This window comes from Phyllosticta citriasiana (assembly GCF_038021145.1).
Source record: "Phyllosticta citriasiana strain CBS 120426 chromosome Unknown IWZ02scaffold_5, whole genome shotgun sequence".
NCBI lineage: Eukaryota > Fungi > Ascomycota > Dothideomycetes > Botryosphaeriales > Phyllostictaceae > Phyllosticta > Phyllosticta citriasiana.
Genome location: NW_027117282.1, coordinates 2219460 through 2242023, shown reverse-complemented (window position 1 = coordinate 2242023; position 22564 = coordinate 2219460). Strand labels below are relative to the sequence as shown.

Here is a 22564-nt window from a genome sequence, read left to right as displayed (position 1 = left end):
CTTGTCGTCTCCACCGTGGGTGTTCGATTTCTTCATCAGAGGCTTTTGCTGGCCAAGGCCTTCCGGGCGAGGGGTCCAAGGATGGTGGTGGTGTGGAGATGGTTGACAGGGAGGGGGAAGTCGGCAGCTTATCTCAACAATTTCGGATGTGCGACCAGGATAAACATGGAAGCACGGCTAGACTAGCCGAATAAGGATGTGGCATGGAGGGGCGGGCAGCTCTTTTGATTTTCATCTTTCTTATCCTTATTTCTACTGTGCATCTCGATCTTTCCTGGCTGCATCTTTCTCCATTGCAGGCTATACTGACAACCGTGCTCTCTTTCGGAAGCCTTCTTGGATATCTTTCCTGGCAGAGAACGAACGAAACAATTGAACTCATGGCTTTGAAAGCTGTAATTGTGATGGTACATACTTTTGAAGGAGTATCCAAATCATTGGAATCCCCCGCGAAATGCGCACACAGCACTCGTAACTATTGACGGACAATTAATGCTGACTCACCGCCAACTTGCCCTTGTCCGTTCATAGACATTTGCAGCACAAAAGACGTTAAGCAATGCCCGTAGAGACCGTCGTAGCTGGGCCGATCCTGCCCGTGGTTTCCGACATTGAGAGAGCGTCGTGAAAACAGTGTCGTGGTATCGTGATCATAACCAAATTTCCTCCTCAATTACCGCGAGGCCAGCCAGCCCCAAAATATCAGAGAGTGGAGCCATCAACGCCGATGCATGCAGAAGGCGACTTTTTTCGTCATGCGAACAGAAAGAGACGATGCGAGGTCGAAGAAAGAGGTGTCTAAGGGCAGCCCGTGCACTTTTGACAAAGGAACGACGTCATTTTGCTGTAGTCCTTGCCGTTGTATTTGTCGAAATGGGCGGAGCCGGGGTACTCGATGAAGAGGTCGCCGTGGGTGGTGCAAGAATCTTGCGTGCTGATAATAAAGACCGTTAGCACGTGGAAAATGGGCACAAGCAATTTGGGAAGTTCGTACTTGGTGACACGGCACAGAATTTGATGGCCAGGGGCAAAAGTGAGGACGTTCTTGTAGTATGGTGCGGGGAGGATGTTGCATTCATTGAATGAGTACTCCTTGGTGCTGCAGTCTCCGGAACCGTTGGCGCCGGTGCAAATTGTTACCTACGGGCAGTGGGTTAGTGCCTTGGTCTTGGCCTTTGAAGTCGGACATCAACTTACTTCACCCGCTAGGACCGGTTTATCCTCACGCTTCTCAAGTGTGGGAGCAGCAGCGGAGAGAGAGAGGAAGGAGACGAGAGCAGTGGCGATCGTGAAGGTGTGCATCGTGTGTGGTTGCAAATGTGTCTGTCGGAAAAAGAGGACGAGAGAGTCAGGCGGATTGTAGACTTGGAGTTGATTTTTGATTAATGGTTACTGAAGATGGATGCTTGACTTTGGAGGGAGTCGAGTAGTCTTTTAAATGTTTAGCGTTTGAAAAATAGGAGCAACCAAACGGGCAATGACGTCCCGGCAGCAAGGTAACGGCAGCGGCCGCCTGGGTCAGAATGTGCCGCTAGTGGAGTGTGGATACGATTGACATGGGTCGAGGACAAGCAGACTTGGCTCAGTGGCCGCGCTATAGCAACGGTGGATTGCGATGGTGACTGAGGTGGCGTCCGTGAGCAGTACGACGTAGGATCAGTGAGTGAGTGAGTGAGTGGGTGGGTGGACTGGGCTGGGCTGTCAAAAGCCGTGGCACATAGACATCCATTCCACTGTTCCCTACACTCATCCTCTTGGGAAGTGTCAAAAATCCTTGCCGCTCTTGCTTCCGGAACTCTGAACGCCTTCTATACACTTTCTGTAATCAGTGGCTTGAATATCATCGATCCTCCTTTCAAGATACGAAACTCTCTACTCATCCGTTTTTCGTATTGTGAGTGCCATGACTTTTGGCAGCACGCCTTGGTCCCTCACCATAGCACTAGAAAAGCCGACCCGATGACCCTGACGCCCCTCAATTTCTGTTGTGGAAAGGAGGGTGGAAGCGAAAAGGCGGGGAATTCGCTTGCGGCTGCAGCGCCTGACTTCAAAACTTCCGTCTATTCTTGTCCATCAGAATGCCATCGCAGTGGTGAACGGAGACCGAGGCAATTGAAAATTTCAAAGCGACACAGCAGTGACCTTGCTGCCTTCGGTATCACAGTCTGGAAGGTTTCTTTCAGCTCATGTACAGGCAAACGCACAGTTCTCCGCAGAAAGCCGCACCCGAAAATAACAAAAGCCACCCCTGCACATGGCCAATGATGAAAGGAAGATGCAAGAAATATTGAGGCATCCCACATTCTCAAGTCTGAAGGTTCGGCGAGCTGCTTCCGAAAATCTTTTTCCTGCTTCGTCGTATTCCGGTCCTTGACCCCGGCTCTGACCGACCACGATTGGACAAATGTAGAATCCATGATCACCCGACCGGGCGCCCGTATTGCCATTCTCGCTTTAGCTCCAATGCTTAGTTGCACCTTGCCTGTAGCTGCACCTGCAGTAGCCCGTACTTCCGCACGTATATCGAGCACCAATCGCTTGTTCCGACCGTGCAACAGACCAGCAGAATAGACTCTGGGGGGCTGCACTCAGCCCTTCATGTGCAAGACAACCCACTGTTTCCACTCGTTGACTCCGCACGTGTCCGCCGACCGGTAGTCAAAGCAGCCCACTTGATCGAGAGGCTGTGTGACCATTTGCCCTGCGTTGTCCATCGTCTGCTGCTGCGTCTCGGCCCTTCACAGCCGCCCTGGTCGGCGGACGCCTTGTCGCCGCCTCGCCGCCATGTGGCTAGCCAGAAGCTGCGGGTGCGGATGGCACTTGGACGAAGCACGGAATGCGATCATGGTGGCGGCATACCAAGCTCTGACAGGACGAGCGTATTCGTCGGGAGGCACGGCCGCCATTGTCATTGCATTCAAGCCGTGAAGTATCGTACTGCTTGTCCGGCATGGTCCCATGGCATCTGTGCGTAGACAACAAGAGTGACCTCGAGGGTTGCAATAGTCGGCAGTCATTATCGTTACCGAGGCCGTTCGGCCGAATTCTAAATGTCAGAAATGAGGCGGCGACCCTGATATACTGACACTGGCCATTTTGAAGTTTTGTGGTCCGAACACCCCAAGCCAGTATCTAGAAGCCACGCGAGAAGCCGGTAGAGTAGCGCCGCCACGCTGTCATGCAAGTGTCTCGCGCCGTCCTCGATCAGAATCGACGTGTCGGTGGCTTCAGACGCGAGAAACGCCATTCAGATGGCGAGGAAATCAGGATACTATCACGGAACGCGTAATCAGAGACAAGTCGTAAGTTGTGAGCCGTGGGAATCCAGAGAGTCGTGAAGCGGCGGTTGCGGAACTGGTCAGGATGACAGGTTAGACTGCAACCAATACGATGCTGCAGGTGCCATTTGCCTGCGAGAATCCTTGATGCATGTCGTTACAAAAAGGGCAACTTGAACAATCATCCCATCTGATGCACTCCAGTTGGGTATCTGCCAGTCGCAAAAAATCCTTGTCCATAACTCCAACAAACCGGTTCCTCCCAAGAACCCAAAGACACAGACAGCGCCAATCGTGAACAGTTTGCAGACGGCGTAAACGACCAACGCCGTGTCCAACAGTCGAATCAGAGCTTTACATGTAGCCTTCTTGAAATCTCTCCATCCCCTTGCGTATTTCTGCCACGATCTCGGTTGCTTCCTCACGACTCTGACATTCAAAGTCGTACCGCTTGCTTTCGCGCTCGCGATAAACCACCACTCGGAAGCTCTTTGGGTGTTTGCTACTGACTTTACTCCCAACCACGCTGCTGAAATGCACCGTTGTCGTCTTGCCAGTACCGGCCGCCTTGTTCGTTGCCACGTTCGCAATCGTTGTATCTGCTGGCATGATGTGCATGTACTCACCATCCATGGCGAGCACGCGTGTCGACGAAGACGTAAATGACATCGGTTGCTTTCGCGTCACCACATAACGCTTGTACGGGTTGTTTGACGTAGTCAGCGAGAGCAAAGCATCTTGCTTCTGAGCAAGGGGATGCAAAAGTCCCGTCGACGACGCAGCTGCAGCGGTAGCCTTCTTGCCCTTCTTGGGCGTCCCGCCAGTGCTTATGAGCAGTGGAGCATTCGGACTTGAGCTACCAGGAGACCCTGAAAGTCCAAATGCACCGTCGCCAACGAATCGGCGCCGCGCGAGGTCGAGCTCGGTGCGGTTGCCCAGAGCCTCGACAGTGCGATCCGACGGCGCAACTGTGGCCGTACCAGATACTTTGAGGACGTATAGAGCTTTGTCGACATTGAGATCTCGGCAAACCCTGTCAAAAACTTCGGCGATATATGTATCTGTTGTGAATTCAAGACGCGAGGTTCTTGAGGTAAAATCATCGGAAATGTAGTGGATTGTCAGTGTCCGCGGAGCCCCTGTTCGAGGAGTGGCGTGGGACACGGGTATTGCTGGAGCATCGAGAAGATTGTTGCTATCTTTTCTGGGACCGCTTGGAGCAAATGATGGACCTGTGATGGGATTCTGCTGAGGTCCAAGGAGTGTTGTTGATGTTGGGTTTGAGGAAGGAAGAGGGCCAGAGTTTGATGTCGGAGTTGGAGACGGCATTTTTTGCAGGTCGTTGGAACCGCCAGCCTGAGCCTCCGCGGCCTCTTTACTATACTCTGGCGTCGTCCTTTCATTGTCCGCAAACTCTTCAGGCGAGGCCTGGACGAGAGCAAATTCATCCCATGGTTTGTCACGAGACCGTCCCCGCTGAGGCCTGTTGTTGGTTGACGTAAAATCCTGGATTGGGCGAGTCCGAGCGAAAGCAGGAAATTCGTAGTCAACCTCCTCGTCCTCAATCATTCGCAACACCCAGCAGTTGACATTTTTCTTCTCCGAAGGGATCGGGGGCTCTAGGCCGTCATCCTGGTATTTGAAAAGCGCAAAACCGATCGCCTCGGCGACTATCACTTTCGTGCCTTCGTCAACGGTCTTACGAAGCAGGATCTCGTAAGGCTTGTGGGGCCTGCTAGACCACGGTGCGTAAATTTTGATGTACAGTGGATTCGGTTCTCCTTCGCCAGACAAGGTGCCAAATCTCTGGAGAGGATCTGCGGGCTTGCTCGACTTGGCTTTGAGCGCTTGAGTAAGAGCGCTGACAGGCTGCACCATGCTGATTGGTCTCCCAGGTGGTAAGGTTGGCAAAGCTGATTGTTGCGCCTGTTTGGTTCGCTTGTTTGGCGACGAATTGTGGGGAGTGATGGCTGGAGGAATGTTTGTTGGTTTTGGCAGAGGTGTCGAGCCTAATGGATCGGCCTCGACACCCAGAAGCGAGTTAGAGTCGGCTGTTCCTGCTGCAAAATCCGAATCCAGGTCACTGTCATCAGACTCTGCGCCGTCGATGTCTTCCCCGTCATCTTCCTGAATCTTTTCAGCCAACAGATTGGTGGCTTGAGTCGCCCTGCGAGCGTTGATTTGTTTCCTCTTGAAGACGGAAGGGTCAAGCTCATTTTCGGACGACATCTCACTGCTTGTGACGGTATCCCTTCGAGATCTCTCTTTGACAGACTCGAGAGCGCTCAGCGAACCCCTTCTCGGTGGAGCGGCAGAGTCGGATGGCTTCGATGGCGAAGTCACCATTATCATGTCTGGTCCTTCTGCCATGCTTGTCTTTTGCAACGGCGAGGATCCTGCCCTCGTCCGTACCGGCATCTTGGTAAACTTGATCTGCTGCGCTGCTCGTTGTCCATCACCCTCATCGTCGCTGTCATCGCTGAGATCGCTGCTGTCTTCTTCTTCTAGCTGTTCCTTCCTTCTCTTCCTCCTGGCATGCATGCCGGGCCCTACAGTCTCATTGCTCCCGCCTCCCCCTGTTACCATGCCCCCTTCTTCATCGTCATCTCCAAATGCCGGTCCGGTAAGTCCTGCTGATCGAGGCGCTTGGAAGTAATCGGATGCGATAGCGGTAGGAATTGGGGGAGAGTATGTGCGCTTGATGTCGGAGGTATTTGGTAGCCAGCCAGCAGCTCGAAAGGCCGGGTTGTTCAGGACCGAAGTGTTTACGCCGATAAGTCGCTCACCAACGCCATCTTTGATGTGTGAGAGGTAAGCGGTGCGCAGCTGGTAGAGGACAAAGCTGTGGGACAGAGTCAGTCACAGCCAATCTCCAAGTCGTGTAGAGGCAGTTCCCCCTAAATCGAAGTGCCCTTTTGCGTGTGTATGCGGATTGTGTGAGATAACTTACTCCTCGTTCTGAAGCAGCGACATAGATGATAGTGAGATTATGAGGCGGAGCAGCACGACATCATGGAGCAGGTTCACAGAGACGAAGCGCTCGACAAGGAGGCAAGAGTGGAGGATTGGTAGTGTTCGAGAATTGTGCAGAGACGGAGGGGTGTTGGGTACACGCCGGCGGGTTGCGGCGGCGCGGAGACGTCAGCCTTAGCGCGCGACGCTGCGGTGCTGTGGGGGAACAACCATGCCGCAGATCGTCGATGCGACTATGTCGTTCATACCTCTGCCGCCGCTCACTCCTGCCACACCTTCATCGCCTCCGAAACCACTTCCCGTCCCCGTCACAATGAACCTCGTGCAATACTCAGACTCTGAAGGTTCTGATGTTGAAGCGCCATCGACCGCTCAGCCACCGCCCAAGCCCGCCGTCAACTCGAAACCTGCCTTCCAAAAAGTCGTCGACCGGTCCAAGCCAAACAAAATCCGCGTAAACCTTCCATCGACCGACGAACCCGAAACGACAAAAGAAGATGAGCCTCCTGCGAAGAAGGCACGGACTGGTGGCGGAGCCTTCAGCGGATTCAATTCATTTCTTCCGGCACCCAAGCGGACAGGAGAGGCAGCGACAAAGAAAGGACTTGGGAAAGGCGTCAGTCTGAAAACCAGTGGTGCAGCAGCATTCAGCAGGCAGACTCAGGAAGAAGAGGGTCCCGCAGATGATCATGGAGCAAACGGCACGAATGAGGAGCAGCCCTCGGAGACTGCTGCCGAACAAGCAGAAGCAGAAAAGCCCGAGGAAGAAGTAAAGCTTGTTGGCAAACCAATGATGTTCAAGCCTCTTTCTGTCGCGAACAATCAGAAGAAAAAGAAGAAGGCCACATCGGTTCCCAAACCTCCTAAGCCGGCATCACCAGCAGTCGAAGCTTTACAACCAGCTGCCACAGACACCAAGGCCACGCCGGCGCCACCGAAACCCAAGCCAAAGGTCTCTTTATTTTCAATATCTCAGGAAGAGACAGTACCTGCGCCGAGTGCCTCCGGCGGAGACTACCAACCCATGCTACACTCGAGCAGTCGGATTGGTACAACCGTAGAGGAAGGCAACGGAGACGACGAACCCGTAGACGACTACCAACAGTATCAGTCCTACAGCGCTCCACAGCCCACAACTTCCCAGGCCGCCCCCAGTGCCAACTCTTTGACATCAATCGCGGCAGACCTCAACCTCACTGCCGCAGAGCGGCGCCAGCTCTTCGGGAGACAGGGCGGCAAAAACCGCGACGACATGTCGGCCATCAACGTCGTTAACTTCAGCACGGACGCAGAGTACAAGGCCAACGAGGAGCTTCGCGCCGCCGGCGAAACGGTGCAGCACAACCCTGTCCGGGCGATTGCACCAGGCAAGCACAGTCTGAAACAGCTCGTGTCGGCGGCGAGCAACCAGAAAGACGCCCTCGAGGAACATTTTGCGGCGGGCAGGAGGAACAAGAAGGAGGCTGGAAGCAAGTACGGTTGGTAAGCTTATCATGACAGGAAAAAGAATGGGTAATTTGTTTATCTCTGGCCAAGGAGCAAACGAGGGGACAACATGGTGGTATTCAGTTGCATGAAGGAAGGCAAGCGACTTGAGCGACTCTCAATAGTATTTGGGAGAAGTATACGTTGATCAGAACAAAGATACCCGCACTGGCGACTTCAGAAATGCTTCTCCGAATATTTCCCCCCGCCCTGCACAAGTTCCCCGGCATCGCTTCGACTCGAAATGCCGACGTGATTGACCCAAATTTACATGCAAGGCCCCATTGCTGACGCCACTCGCATAACCCTCGAAAAGAAATCATTCAATTTACATCTAGATGAAACTCATTGACCTCACTCCTCGCATCCCTGTCTCTCCTTTCCTGTCGATCTAAGAAGACGAGAAGTGAACTCCGGAGCACGCCTGCCCGTAGGGGGGGGGGGAGTTTTCATCAAGTCATATGGCAGACCAAGCAAGTCGTCAAGCATCCACACACCGTCGGCGACGAAGACGTGAAGGCTGCGCCAAAACGAGCGGCCACTCAACAGGGCCATCCATGACATTCAACAGCCAAAGATGGCCTGGATCAAGCGATTGAGGGGCTGTGCTGTGCTTGACGTGCCGCTTGCATCAAGGCGGGAGGGAGTCATCAGCAACGGATACACTGTTGATATGCGAAAAGTGGAAGTAGATGTTTGATGAATGATTATCTGTCAGGGTATATAGATGAGTATATACGCTTTTCTGTATTGACAAGTGAGTAAGGAAGGAAGGAAAGGGGTTGGGTGGGTGGGTGGGTGGATGAATGGATGGATGAGAAGAAATTGCGCTGGCCATCATCGTCATCGTCGTCGTCAGGCCCCGTCGTCGTCGTCGTCGTCGTCGCTAGCAAATCGAAGCGCTACAACTACTACAACCGCCACTACTACTTACTACTACTACTGCTGCTGCTGCTGCTGTTGCGCCGGAACTACCTACACTAACTAAGCAGGCTTAACAACCCGAGCCAAGCTTTCGAAGCTTCCGTTGCGCTCCTACGCCAACTACCAGCCAAACTCCGAGTAAGAAGGTGAAAGAAGGATGAGGATTGAAAGATCAAAAACGCCAGTCCTATCCGCAAATATTTACTTTGAGTGAGCCAGGAGCCAATCGTCGCCCACAATCCGAACGAGCGACTTCCGCCGACATGGGAAGGCCGGAGGATCAAGGCTAAAAAAGGGAGGGAGAAGAGCAAAAAGCAATTCAGCCTCTTCCTCACCTGATGAGGCACTGCCCGTGTAGAGCAAAGCGTGTCTTTGATTACAGACACATGGGTCGGCGGGTTGCGCGGTGATGAGGCAACGCAATTGCCCAACCCGTCCCTTGCTCCGAGACATGTCGAACCGCGTCCCGACCAGTGAGGGGCGACGGCCGCTCGAGCGCGGCAAGCTGCATATGTGCAGACAGGCTGCAACTCAGGTGTAATCAAGCAAACACTTTTAGTCCCTGGAGCTCCTTTGCACCTATAATTCCAGTTCGCCGATGAATCCGTCGTCTTCTTGTTCCGCCAGGCTCTTGTCGGCCCCGGAATCCGTCACTTGTTTCCGCTTCTCCTGAATCCTCTTCGCAATCGGGTCTCCCTTTATCCCATTCAGGTGATCGTTATCAGCCTCTTCTTCGCTCTCTTCGCGAAGAATCTGTTGCTGCTGAAGTTGTCTCCTACTTTCTGTCTCTTCCCTTTTCATCTTCTCTTCTTTTTCAGCCATTCTCCGGGCAAAATTGAGTGCCATATACGACTCGCCTAGGCTCGAATATCCCATGGTACTGTCATAAGTTGGGGACGGACTTCCGCTGCTGAAACCACCAACGGGAAGAGGGACGTCGACTGCCTCCAAGTCTTCTTCGGAGGGACGGAGCGGGCTTGGCGGTGGCCTTGATTTTGTGGGATAGAAAATACCTGTGTTGTTCGCATCTGCGAATGAGCTGGAAAGAAGGACAGAGGAAGATGGGTGGTTTGGTATGGAGGGATTCCCGCTTGAAAGTGCGATGCTCCGGCTTGCTGGGACGTCGACCTCGGGAGATTTCGATGTCAGAGCTGTCGTTGCAGTCGACCGAGAGGGATTCAACGCAGGCGCAGACGCGACTCGTGTCTTGTCCTTTTTCTTCCTCTTCCTCTTCTGGTCCTTGGGAAGAGCCTTGACTTCCTCCGAAATTGACGAGCGACGACCTTGATAATCGGCGAGCTGTTGGGAAACATCTCCCTTGGAAAAATGGATGGGGCTCGCGGCGGAAGGTGACTGTTTTTTGGGTGGTGAAAGAATCTTTTCAGCTGCACGGTTTTCTACAGGGTCTCCAGACGAATCACTCTGGTTCTTGGCTCCCGAGGACAATGAAGTTGAGCCTTCTGACTTATCTGGAGCTGTATCCTTCTCCCGTGTCGGATCGGGTGTCTCCGCAGACCCAGGCGCCATTAATTCTTCGTCAGGAATTCTCTCGTGGTATGTCTTCCTGGGCTCAGCATCCCACTTGCTTCCAAAGTCCTGCGTCGGCTGAGGAACTTCTTTATCCGCAGATTTTGGGGAATCTGCATGACAGCTCAATGGACGGTCATCCGGTGGCGTTTGGGTGGGTGTCACGATCCTGGGACCAAGACTCAACCTCACGGCTTTGCGAGCACTGCTTCCTGGCCGATCCCCATTCGACGATTGCTTCAGCGACGACCGCCTGGGCTGGGCTGCCCGCGGATGAATCGATGGAGCAGGCACCGTGCAAGAGCGTATCAGTTGCGTTCTCGGATCTTCTGATGCGCCGGAGCCTCGATCGTTAGTTACAGGAGCAGAACTGCTGAGCGCAGCTTGTTGGTCAAGCAGAGGTAAGAATCCAGGGAGGAGTTGGAAAATCTCAGAGTCCCGTTCCCTAACACTTCCCAGCGCGTTGGCCGGACTGTGGGGAGCGCTCTTTGATGTCGGCTCGACTTGCGTGGAAACCTCTTCCGAAATCTTGGCAGCCCTTTGGCGGGCATCTTCCTCGCGCTGCTTTTTTGTGAAGCGTGTCTTGTCATCCTCACCTTCAATCAACGCGACATTTTTTTTCTCGACGCCCGACTCCTCGACCCTCTCATCAGTTTGGTGTTGGCGATGGCCGTGATGTCGGCGTCGGCGCTCCTCGGCGCGGTGTTCGTACCGTCGGTTCTTCTCGGCCACATAGTCGTCGAATTGGCCCTGTTTCTTTGCGATGTAGCGCGCCACCTTGGCGTCGAGTTCCTGGCGCTTCTGGTCGAGACTTTGGACCAATGCCTCATCAAACTCGGGCGGATCCTTCTGGGTTATCCAACTCAAATCAGGCATGTGGATGTAACGGTAACTGTTCCTCGAAGGGTCGTGCAAGTGTTCAACCGGCTGTGCCGGACGATCTTGGTGGGAAGCCATTGTGGAGCGGGGTTCTCGGTCAAGTCACGCCGGGAGCCGGAGGGATATCTCTGTCGAGGAGAGGGGCGATAACGAACGTCAAGCTGCGCAACGGCAGCAGCGAAGAGGGTCGACAAAGCTGACGAGGAGCTCGACGAGGCCACTCGGTCAAGGGTGGTGAGGATGGAGGTCTGGCGGGCGGGAGCGCAGCGAGGCGGTCAACGACTGCAGCTGCAAGACGGGCGGAGGGCGGCAGAGGGAGTGGCAGACGGCGCATCAGCAGCGAGGGGCAGAGCACGGCGCAGCGGTGTTTGGGGCAGAGGGCGGCGGAGGCGGCTGGGTCATGGCGACGCAGACAGCGCGGCGGTCGTGTCGGGGGCCGTGAGGTGAGGTGAGGTGAGGTGGTGTAGTGTAGATGCGAGAACCTTGGGCGTGGATGGAGTGTGCGTCGCCGGCGGAGGCGGAAATGGGCCGTAGGGCTGAAGAACGAAGTGCGCGAAGCTAGCCGAGGCCGAGGCTGCTAGGTCAGAGCATCACCGTCTTCTTCGCTGGTGTTGGTTGCGTGCGGCATTGCCCTTTGCGTCTGTCCCGACTTGACACCACAACGCATCTGACCGTTGGAGCGGAGACGAAGGCTCCTCACCCTCGACCACTTCACCCGGCGTCCGTCTCACAACCTACGGCCTGCCCTGCTGCATGACCTGGCTGCCCTGGCTCTTTTGGCATGGGCAGATGATCGGAGAATTGGTATCACCGTCTGGACCATGCCAACTCTGCTACACAACCCTTGACCGGCGAACCGACTCTAAGCGGCCGTCGTCGGCCTGCCGTCCATGGCAAGGCGTGCACAAAAATGGATCTACACTGGCGCCACGCTGTGGCTGAAGTTGATGAACCACCTACAGCATGCACCACGCAACAGGCCTCGTCACTCTGTGCTGCGCTGCCACAATGAAGTCGAGAGGAGACACCAGTCAAACACCAAAGTTGATGGTTGCTTATCATTGGCCTCTGATGGTCGATACCTGCCCTGGGAACCCGTGACATCATTGTCGATTAACCGAATTGACATGGTTCGCAGGATAATCTCAGAGACCCTTTGCCCAATGGTCAAGCTCACCTAAGCATCTCTGTGGTTGGCGCGGGCGAATTCCGCATGTGCGAGGCCGGAGACACTTCCGGACCCAGATTTAGAGAGATGCCACGAGTTTAAACGGCCACCTTGGCCGGGCGCAAGAGGAAGTTTTGGGCAATAGCAGAGTTAATTGTGCAAACTATCCCCGGCCATGCAGCAATCACGTGGAAAAATACGTATGCGGATGGATGCCGTGCGGCCGTGAAGGCCTTCATCGTTTGTGACGTGGGTCAAGCCGTGGAGATCCCATTCAATATCGGTGCGACCCGCAGGTGGGTTTGAGTGGAATCAGCCGACGCCCAATTCGCATTGCTTTGAATCCAATTGATTCTTCTCTGCAATGAATTGAAGCTGATCGGATAAACCCCCAAGAGCTCGGCCGGGAGACGAGGCTGTCGCCAAAAACGGGGTTCCCTTCGGCGCTGTTCAAGGCAGCCGAGACTCTGGCTTTTCCAAGGTTGCGCAGATCATATGGCCCCCAAACATGTCCGAATCAAGACGGCGGGAGTGACATGCACCTGCAGGTGTTTAGAGTTTTTGAGTCTGAGGTCCGTGACGTACGTGAGAGCCTGTGTGGCAATGAAATTTGTCGACTTTCTCGCTTCTCGAGAGCTTTGCGCGTTGTGGCAGTGGCTCCGTTTTCAGAGCTCCCTCGCCTTGCCTGGTCATTGGTTTCTCCGAAGAGTCTCTCAGTACTGGCCTTGGTCATTGACGAGAGGCTTGAGGGAAACCTGCCGTGTTACAGCCTTCAGAACGGCGAGAAGAACAGCGATCTGATAGAGCTGGTACTATATCATTCATCCCAGGCAAGCTAATGACAGTTGCCAGGCTCAGGAGTACGGAAAGAACCACTCCAATCCAAGAAGCGAGCTATAAACCAGAAGACAGGCCTGTTTCGGAGAAATGGTCTTGGGTAATAGTTGCTGTAAAAGGTGGATGAACTAAGCAAAGAGGAGTCAACCGATGCAATGCTCCTCCATCACCGCCGCCCCAAAAATTTCTTCGTCGAACGGAAAAAGATAAAAAATGGTCGAATGCTCGGGTTTTCCAGAGAGCACAATGATTCAAGGAGTCTCGGGCATCGATGTCGGAAAACGCCCATGGGAAAAAACCCAAGTCAACCGAGGAATCTGCGGTAGGGGATGTGGCCTCTAAACGCCAACCCCTATGGTATCCATGCATATGCCAGCCCTCGCCAACGCCCCCCTCCCCAACTGAGGATCGTAATCGCCCAGGTTGAAGTCCACCGCAACACTCAGCGTTTTGATGTCCAGGTAGGACCAGAGAAACGGAACGCACCGTGTGCAGACCGCCAGTTCTCGACCAAACGATGTATGTCAGATAACGCCACCACTGGTGGATCTTTGGCGCCGGCAGGCTCTGTGCTGAGAATGAGGGTCGGCTTCGGCCATCATGCCATTCTCTTCGACTTCGGCCGTCGCGGTGCCCTTGGTCGCTTCCATTGCTGACAACGACGAGGGTAATGCAGGATTCCGAAGCCCCACTCTGTACAATCCTCTATACCGCTGTAGCACGAATGTGTGGAAAAGCGTCTCGGAACAAGGGCTCGAGAATCGTCCAGCTCCAGCTGGCGATAGCATCGATCTCGCGCGCATCGGCAATCCACTCGAGCATGTACTGCACCGTCAGCATCACCTCCGTCTGATCAATATCTCGCCGGCAAACCTCGGCCAAGACACTGGATATGGTCGTCATGCGAAGTATGAGCAGTATCCCGAGGAAGTTTTGCGTCCAAGCAAACGGATACGGGACCAGTCGCTTGCGATTCTTCGGCGGAGCCAGTGCCATTGGCCACATCAAAGTCGACTTGATGCACATGGCGATAAGCATCCGATCTTCCCGCGTCACGAGCTCTGGAAAATGCAGCGCCTTGAAGACGAAAGGCCGATATATTATGAACCGACACTGGTAGTAGCGGCTACGGAGCTGCGCGACGAGCAGGTCCATGGCGCTCTGTTGACTCAGGGGCACAGTACTGTTTGACGAGCCCGATGAAAAAATGTTGCTGTGGAAGGTCTTCTCCAGTCCAGGGACCCCATAATGGAATCGAGCCTCGGGCGGCTCATCCGACCATTGAAGAGGTTGAGGAAGCATGGTGCGCCAAGACTCGAGCTGTCGAGCAAGCTCGCGGATCACGTGCGTAGGAGGTCCGCCATAACCTTCGGATGACTCTGCCGTGGAGCTTGTTGCTGATAGTGTTGATTATTAGCATGTGAGACCACGACAAGGCAGAATTCGAGCAGCTTGGACAGGAAAGCGTCCAGCCCAGAGTCCCGATTTTGACCAAGCGGAGGACCCGCCGACTCCTCGGCCGAGCAACCGGCGCCACCAGAACTCTTTTTCGATGTCAAACTCACCTTCAAACAGTGTTCTGTGCACCCTCGTCACCAAGCGCCGTAGCGCTATCATCGCAAGGAAGTGCATCATCGCCTGCTGTTCCTCTGCTGTCGCCTGTCCGAGCAGCTCGCCAGGCAGTGGGATCTCGTCTTCGCTTTCGACCATGCCGGTCCGCGGGAGATCGAGATCGAAGTGATACCAACTGTGTAGAAGATCAGCCTCGGATGCAACCTCGACAATCATACGAGGGACAGTACTTTTCTATAAGATTGCAGGTCCAATATAATCTTTTGACCAAGCTGCCATGCTCCGTAAACCAATCGACCGGAGTGCTTTGGCAAGTTGATCAGCAACTGTCCTCTAGGTCTGGAATGCCACGACCCGCCTAGGAGGAGCTAAATATTTGCCATCATCTGTACGTACCATTTGGTCAGGACCTGAAACGATGCTGATGCTGCCGAAGCGGCTCGCCAAAATTCCTGGCCCGCTGTTAGCACAGGACACAATGCTCGTCGAATACACCATAACCCACCAAGTGTCTTCCACACGACTCGAAGTATATTCTGGGAGCTTCGGGTCAGTGGGCCTCACTAGTTCATTATCGATTTGAGCGGCCTTACGCAGTTAGAAGTAATATCTGGATGTTTTCGACAGAGGACTTGTATGCGACGAACCCAGTCCTCCTTCTGGCTTCGTTGAAGAAGTCCAAGCCCGGCGGTCGATCCTTGGTGCCTCCCTTCAAGCCACTTGCAAAATTCATCCCGTTCTCCAGAGGAGTAGACCACGTCCCCTCGAAAGCGACCTTTCCCAGGGAAAGAACTAGCAAGGCAATTATGGAATCCTCCTCGTCTTCTCCAAAACCTCGCCTGGCAACGTGAGGCAGCAGCGTATTCATAAAGCTCGCTCTGTCCAGGATGAGGTAGAGCAGATTGAAAGTGTCAAAGTAGTGGGTGGCGTATGTCCTCATTTCTTCGTACGAAAGATCGGGAAACCTTGCTCTGGGCATGCCGTCCGGGCTGGTCAAGTCCTGCACCTGCTCAGAATTTGGGCTCACGTTGCAAGGCAGGATGTCTGGATGTTTTTTAGCATCCTGCCTCAAGACCCACGGTGTTCCTGCTTGGACCAAAGCACGAAGATCCCCAGCCACATCCACGTTGAACTCCTCCAGACGGGAGCGGATAAAAGGCCACAAAAGGATTCTATGGGGCGTCGTTATATGTACCGGTACATTCGAGGATCCAGGGCTCTTGATGGCTATCGGTGGAGGATGAGTTTGGATCTGTTGCTTCGCGTGCTGATGAACATCTCTGCCCGGCTTACCCTGATCAGTGGAACCGCCGCCGATGGAAGCAGGACGCCCTGATTGATCAGATGAATGAGACGCAACATCGAATACGCCACCGTTAGGAACAAACACCTTGCCGATCTGGTCAACCTTTCCCTCGATCCTTTGGAGCGCGTCTAGCATGAAGACCATGGTCTTGTCCTTTCTGGTGAGCGTTCGTCAGTCACACGAGCCTCGGCGCACGGTGAGCGGGCTAGACCCGCGTTCGGTCATTGCAAAAACCTACTTGGTGGGCAAGGGCTCCCGATATCGACACTCTGCTCCAAGACGCTGGCAAAGGCCACATTTGGGCCGCTTCTCATCGCACTTGGACTTCCTGGCTCTGCACGTCTCGCAGGCCTGAGCAGCGATTGCAGCGCGTTCTCGTCGTTGCGCACCGTCGACTGAGCCTTCGCCGGGCGAAGGACCAGCCGACCCGGGGGGCGAGAACGCACTCATGGCCTCAGGCAGCCGTGACGATATCGCCACCGGAGACTGGCAGACGTCCTGGAGATGGGGGACTCAGGGCCGACCAATCGTTGAGGAGTATCCCTTGAAGTCGGGGTTGTTGTCGAAGCGTGAAATCGAGGATCGAGAGGATGCAGATGGCTGTTGAGAGTGGCAATCTGGTGGCGGCAGAGTGGCAGTTGCAGAGCGACACGGAAAGGTCGAGGTAAGCGTTGTGGGTCGCTGTCGGGTCCTTTGGGAAGCGTTCTCGAAGTTCTTTTCCCCCCAGGCGGCGCGTGAAACTCTCCTGTCGGCGAGGACGTCCTCGTCCCCGTTGCGGATGTTATTAATGGGTCAATTGTTGACACCTTCGCCAATCAACGCCGACAAAAGGACTCGGTCCACCGACCAATGCCACGACGCCTCAGGACTGTCTAGAACGGGTCTTTGTTAATACTTCAGAGGCAAAGACGTGGGCAGTAACTGGCGCGCCGGGCTGAGTCTGTCAACGGGCGACTGCGCGGATGGAAACTCCAAGTTGAGGGCACGCGTCTGCACGCAACCGCTTGGTCGGGGTCCACTCCGACTTAACTTCAACTCCCAGCCGTGTTGGTTGGTAGTCGACTAGATGGCCCTCCGTAACGGTTTGAACAAATGCACTGCTCGAAGCGACGCAGGGACGAAGCATGTTACGCCTCTGCAAAAACCCTACCAGCACAACCCTCGGACCAATTTCCGACCTATCAAAACGCCCCCCTTGGCCCTCACGTCGCGCCCCTCCAACGGCTTTGGCTGCCCCCGCGAAAATGGTCACTCAATCACAGCTATCCTCAACCAAGACTCGACACGGGGATGAATGTCCATCGAAACAGCTACACACCACATTGTACAGCTCACGGCAAGATCCCAAAAACAGCGCCGACGGTCGCGACATCTGCTCGGGCCCCGAATCAGTTGTGGCCCAATGGCTTTGAGCAAGTGTCCTCTCCCGTGTCCACGCCTGGACAGCTCGACATGGATCAAGCACGAGTCTTGACCATCCCTCCAATGTCGAAGCGGGAATGACGAAAAGAAAAAAGGAAAAAAAGTGCCTTGGGCGATCTCATTCACATATGCCAGATCGCGTTGAACAAGGTCCGCGAGAGGAGTCGCAAGATCTCATAACCTAGAGAGCAACAGCGCAAGCTGTATCTATATTGCTCCACAGCCGCTGACCTCCGCCGTCTCGACTCAAGTCAGACGGTAGAGGCTACGTCATCATGTCGACAAGATGAGTTTCTCATTTCTCATTTGGCTCGCTGGGCAGAAAAGCCATGACCGGCATGGCCGAACCGGCCGGCGGCGGGCCGTTCGGGCGCGTGTCCGGCTCCCCTGTGACGACCCCAGGAATATCGTATTTCCTGCCGTCCTTCTCCTTCGACCCTTCTCTTCTGTCGATTCCGATCTGGCCTCGTCTTTTGAACCCCGCCGTTTCTCATCATGTACTTCTCCGGCTCGCCGTCGCCTCCTAGAGATACATGCCACAAAGTAGTGAACGAATGATTCATCGATCGTACATTTTTATGGACTGGTCATCATGACGCCGCTTTGTGCAGAGAAATATGTAGAGATACCTATGGCAGACTTCTTTCCCTCCCAAACTGAACCGCCCGGACTGACCTGCGCGCCGAAAGTGTTCCCGTCTTTGGCAGGGCATCGCCGCTGTGTTGTGTACCTGCAAAACATCAGCGCATGCCAGCTTCCACATGGCTGATTTCCGAACTGCTCTCCTGACCATCGAGCTATCAGATGTTCGTCCAATATTTGTAACTGTGGTATCGTCTTGAGGCTCATCGACTCAAAAAAAAAAAAAAAAAAAAAAATACTGCGGCCACGAACTTGGTCTCTGGGAGATGTGGGCTCCATCTTCGCGAGATTGACTAAGTGCGTACAACCATGCAATCCTCAAAACACTGACTAGTCGCAAACTGAGCCTCTGCTCTGACGCCCTTCTTTCGATGACTTTTCATCCGTGCCGAGATCAACTGTGCCAGTCCCCGCTTCCGCCAAACGCAAAACTTCGAGCACGATGTCAGGCCGACCCTGTATTTCCTGTCACCTGCATCCAAGAAAGACTTGACAGAGGCTATCTTGCATAAGATTGCGGGTGCCGAGAAGAGACTACGTCATGAACGTTAAGAAGCAAAACTCACCGCCTCTTTCGATTCGCTACCGGCTTTTGAGCAACACACCTTTGAGCTGTGCTTGGATATCAAAGGAGATATCTACATTGTCTTCACCCATAATATCACCCGCCGGATGAGCACGGGGCCAAAACATAGTTGCGTCCAGGCTACGGAACGCTCGAGTCAAGCGCCAAGGGTTTCCTTCATTGCGAGGACATGACGATGGCAGCCATTGGATGAGACTGTCACATTGTGTGTGGTCTGTTTTGAGACCTGTTGATCGTACAATATCGGTCTCAACTCACCGTGTGCGAAAGTCTCCCAGCCCTGGACCTAGCTTGGCCAAGGCCGTGCTCTGTCACTCAGATACGTCTGTTGGTCAACTTTCAATAAGCGACACTCAGCAGAAGTATCCTTTTAAGTCCCTTGACGTGGTGTTGCAATAAAGCCGCCGAAGATCCGACTTCATGCTTATGTTCCATCATTCGGCCCGGCGGTCCAATTGGCATGTGATCTGTACGTCTCTGCTAAGCCAGAGCTTGATCCATGTCACAACAACGTAGGAGCGGATTGCGACTCGGGTTTGACCATTCAACCTCGGGATTGAAAGTCCAGGCGGCTTCCACTGACTAGCCGTTTCACGCACAAACTGACAAGAAAGACTGATGCTCAGCAAGCACAGAGGCACGATTGGCCATGGCATGATGACTGACACCCTTTGACTTCGAATAAGAGCCATTTTCAAAAAATATCTACAGCACTGGCGTCGATTCAAAAGGCATGAAAGGCATGAAAGGCATGAATTTCGCGGCCCTAGGGCAAACTTTGGAAACAAGCGACAATGTCGTCATCCCTGTGCTGTTAGAGCAAGACTTGGGCAACCTGAATAGCGTTGAAGATGAGCTCGTCCATGAACTTCCCGCCGAACCCTTGACGGCGGAACTCAAAAATCAAATTGTCCCACGCGGCAGTCCCATTCAATTGCTTTGGGAGTTCGCAGCCAATGTACTCCAACGACAAGAAATTGCAGATCTTTTACTGCCATTTAAGATCGGGCCAGTCGCGAAATTGTTGCTGCACGTTACTCATTGCACGTTCGAAGCACGCTGGCACCTTTGCTGATCACCCAAGTGTAGGGAGACGAGGAAGGTTCCCAGGGTCCAAGAAACGGATAACGTCAGCCTCTCGGAAGTTCCTACTGGCTCTAAATTCGAGGTAACACTTACTCTGTCTGATAACGTTTGAGCATCTGCCTCTCCAGGTACTGCGTTGGCCATGTCCGACAGCATGACCAAAAGACTCGATGGCCGGCAAGGCGTACAATGATGCGAGACGTTACGCCTAAATTTGGTGCGAAAGAGACAGACTTGCGCTTCTACGACCAGAGCGACAGTCGGAAAATGACTATCGAAGACAAGCGGCCAAGTCCAAAGGGTCAAAAGGCTTCGCAGCCCGAAACGTTAAAAAGCTTAGCTGCAACCATGTGTACACAGCCCGGGCAACGCAAGCCGCTCATCATGGTCTTTCAGCCATCTACGCAATGTTGTGTGTCGAACAGAGCGGGAAGCAACGAGGCTGTGGATGGATATTCCTAGTCAAAAATTTCGGACTACTTCCTTAATTCTAGGCGCGGTGCCTGGGTTCTCGAGAGTTGCGGCACTCGTCACAAGGGCACCACCCTGTCGGACTGGTACCTGAAGAAACGCACTCGGACACGAGTAACCTCAACACCATTGCTTCGTCTCGATCTCTGTTTGGTAGGTCGACACCAGGGAAGAGAGACTAGAACAGACCCTGAGCAGCGGGTTGCTGTCCGGCCCAATGACGACTCTCCGAATATGCTCAGACTTGGGAATCGGCGACGGAGTTGCGCGCGGCCATGTCCGCTTTTTCCCTCTCCAGGCTCTTCGACTGCCGAGCCAACAGAATGCGCATGAACAGACGCAAAGTCGAGACGAGGTTGAATTCACGGGTCAACACGGCTGCTGAGCCGCCAACTTTGTCCAGAATCATGTCAGTTCGATATGAAGACGTCACTCTCCGCATTAATGCAAAAACTTGATCCCCACCCACAGAATCGGGTTCCGTGGAAAGATACTTTGACGAGAAATAATCGAGTTGAGCACGAGGGCAGGAATCATAGAACTCCCAGGGAATCAGTCGAGCGAACCAAATATCAACGCCGCATATCCTTGACGCCACGTCCACGGGAAGAAACGAACAACGGCTAAGCCGCAGATAGAAGCTCGCGGGGGCCACTCTGGTCCCCGCAAAGGACGTACAAGGGGAGAGGTCGTGAAAACAAAATCGCATGGTCCCCTTTTTTAGACCCCGGGCAGATACAAAAAGGACTCGACACGAACCCCACACGAACTATCTGTCTAGACCTCCGCTTCCCCGCGCCCGCAAGGTTCACCCGAATGATCTTGGGGCCACGTGGACTGCACCAAGCACTCGACCTCAGCTGATGTTCGAAATCAATATTCCGAGTGCGCGGCTCCCACAAATAGCCTCTCTTTGCTGCCGCAATCACACAGGAATCACCTTGCGATCGGCAGCGCCGCTGGCGTCAGAATGTACGAAGACAAGACGTCACAGCGGTTTTGGTGCGGTGTCTCCTTCTCAGTGTTTGGATATACAGAATGTACAATTACGACTGCCTGTACGATTCGTAGTGATTGACATCGTGGTCCCCGCCCCCTATTGTCAAACCCTCTTGCCAACACAATCTCCACGGTACACCAAAATTCTTTTCAACAACAATGCGAGCAAGTCCTCGAAATACGCCCACACCTCACCAATGCCCTATACGAACAAATAATTCTTCGATAGAATTGGAGGTGCCCCTCTCAATTCTCCAGGCTTCAGTACCAAATGACACAGCACCGCCACTGACCTTGGCTTACGAGGTGAGAGGCAGCAGTAGTGGATGTGGAAGAAGGGAAACTGCAAAGTGCACCACAGCTTGAAGGTGTCTGGATGGATTCCCTCCAACCTCCTGCCGACGTGGTGGCTTTTTGCTCTTCTCGAGCTCACGCAACGCCGAACGGATCCTCGAGCACATTCTGAATTTGTCTAATATGATCATGTTGACAACGAAGTCACGATGCGAATAAGTTCATGCGTGGACTGACTAGTGCTGTGTGGTTGCAACCATGCCGTGGTTCTTCCAGACATCGCTCCTCGTTCGGCCTGCCTCCTTCCGACGCCAACGCCTATACCGACGCCGACGGCCAGGGAGGGCTGTTTTGAAGAGTTGAACGGGTGAAGAGGGCAAGTAGAACTTTTTGTTTGTATGTGGCTCATATGCAGCAGCAAGAGCAACAGCAAGAGCAACAGCAACAACAATTGATAGCGACGACAAGACGCCAACGAAGAAGAAGACTGAATGACACAGTGTCGTCTATAGGACTCGAATGAGCGCGCATCTTTCATCACTTTCGACGGGACCCTTTCCTCCACCACCCCAGTACGGGCAAATCAGCGCCTGGAGGACGGCGATGTTGAACGAGTTGGGGTTGAACAGTCTCCGTGTCGATCATGCCCGGCTCAACGCACAAGTCTCGTGGTCTCTTCGATTCTTCCTTCAAGACTCCGCTAGGCAATTGCATTCAACATGTCGAGGTCACAAAACGAAAGCTTTCTACCATCCATCTACGGATGCAACCGCACTGTGATGCGCGTCGAACCGCATGTGCGGGTGCTTCGTGTATAGCGCGCGCAGCCCCTGATCAAACCCAGGTTCACCAAGACCACCAGTCTTGCGCTACTTAGCTATAATACCGCCCCTACTGCTCCGGATACCCGGATACGAGCGATGGTCTCCAACACCTTCAGGGAGGACTCGATCACGACTCTTACGCTTCCGCAAGCGCTTTTCTAGATTTGGGCTTGATCTCAGAAGGTGAAGTAAGACATCACTATAGGAATTACGCAGTCGAAGTAACAGAGGCGATCAATGACAATCCAGTCATTCCAAACCACATTGTCTTCAGCTTGAAACACAGCATTC

At 53.8% G+C, this 22564-nt stretch overlaps 5 protein-coding genes across 5 annotated transcripts; 1 reads left to right on the top strand and 4 right to left on the bottom strand.

The window, feature by feature from the left end:
* Positions 1-590: 590 nt before the first annotated feature.
* IWZ02DRAFT_245298 (uncharacterized protein) lies at positions 591-1665 on the bottom strand. Its single transcript, XM_066763110.1, has 2 exons — positions 1198-1665; positions 591-1140 (listed from the first exon to the last, which is right to left on the bottom strand). Exons 1-2 carry the CDS (start codon positions 1300-1302, stop codon positions 799-801), a joined length of 447 nt encoding a protein of 148 aa, XP_066624193.1. The 5' UTR covers positions 1303-1665; the 3' UTR covers positions 591-798.
* Positions 1666-3324: 1659 nt separating this feature from the next.
* Positions 3325-6403, bottom strand: IWZ02DRAFT_244394 (stress activated MAP kinase interacting protein Sin1). The gene is made up of 2 exons (XM_066763107.1): positions 6229-6403; positions 3325-6120 (listed from the first exon to the last, which is right to left on the bottom strand). The coding sequence occupies exons 1-2, from the start codon at positions 6249-6251 to the stop codon at positions 3633-3635; spliced, it is 2511 nt and encodes an 836-aa protein (XP_066624192.1). The 5' UTR covers positions 6252-6403; the 3' UTR covers positions 3325-3632.
* Positions 6404-6564: 161 nt separating this feature from the next.
* IWZ02DRAFT_375140 (mitotic checkpoint regulator, MAD2B-interacting-domain-containing protein) lies at positions 6565-7737 on the top strand (the record flags this gene model as incomplete). Its single annotated transcript, XM_066764804.1, has 1 exon — positions 6565-7737. The coding sequence occupies one exon, from the start codon at positions 6565-6567 to the stop codon at positions 7735-7737; it is 1173 nt and encodes a 390-aa protein (XP_066624191.1).
* Positions 7738-9239: 1502 nt separating this feature from the next.
* IWZ02DRAFT_432521 (uncharacterized protein) lies at positions 9240-11144 on the bottom strand (the record flags this gene model as incomplete). Its single annotated transcript, XM_066766226.1, has 1 exon — positions 9240-11144. One exon carries the CDS (start codon positions 11142-11144, stop codon positions 9240-9242), a length of 1905 nt encoding a protein of 634 aa, XP_066624190.1.
* Positions 11145-13776: 2632 nt separating this feature from the next.
* On the bottom strand, positions 13777-16399 carry IWZ02DRAFT_469224 (uncharacterized protein; the record flags this gene model as incomplete). The annotated part of the gene is made up of 7 exons (XM_066768698.1): positions 13777-14468; positions 14637-14818; positions 14874-14948; positions 15040-15095; positions 15149-15179; positions 15237-16106; positions 16188-16399. The coding sequence occupies 7 exons, from the start codon at positions 16397-16399 to the stop codon at positions 13777-13779; spliced, it is 2118 nt and encodes a 705-aa protein (XP_066624189.1).
* Between the last annotated feature and the right edge of the window lie 6165 nt (positions 16400-22564).

Coding starts and splice junctions, on each gene's coding strand:
- IWZ02DRAFT_245298 (XM_066763110.1), bottom strand. CDS start 1,302: ATGCACACCTTCACGATCGCCACTGCTCTCGTCTCCTTCCTCTCTCTC. Junction 1,141..1,197: donor AACCGGTCCTAGCGGGTGAA/GTAAGTTGATGT, acceptor CACTGCCCGTAG/GTAACAATTTGCACCGGCGC.
- IWZ02DRAFT_244394 (XM_066763107.1), bottom strand. CDS start 6,251: ATGTCGCTGCTTCAGAACGAGGA. Junction 6,121..6,228: donor TCGCTGCTTCAGAACGAGGA/GTAAGTTATCTC, acceptor TCTGTCCCACAG/CTTTGTCCTCTACCAGCTGC.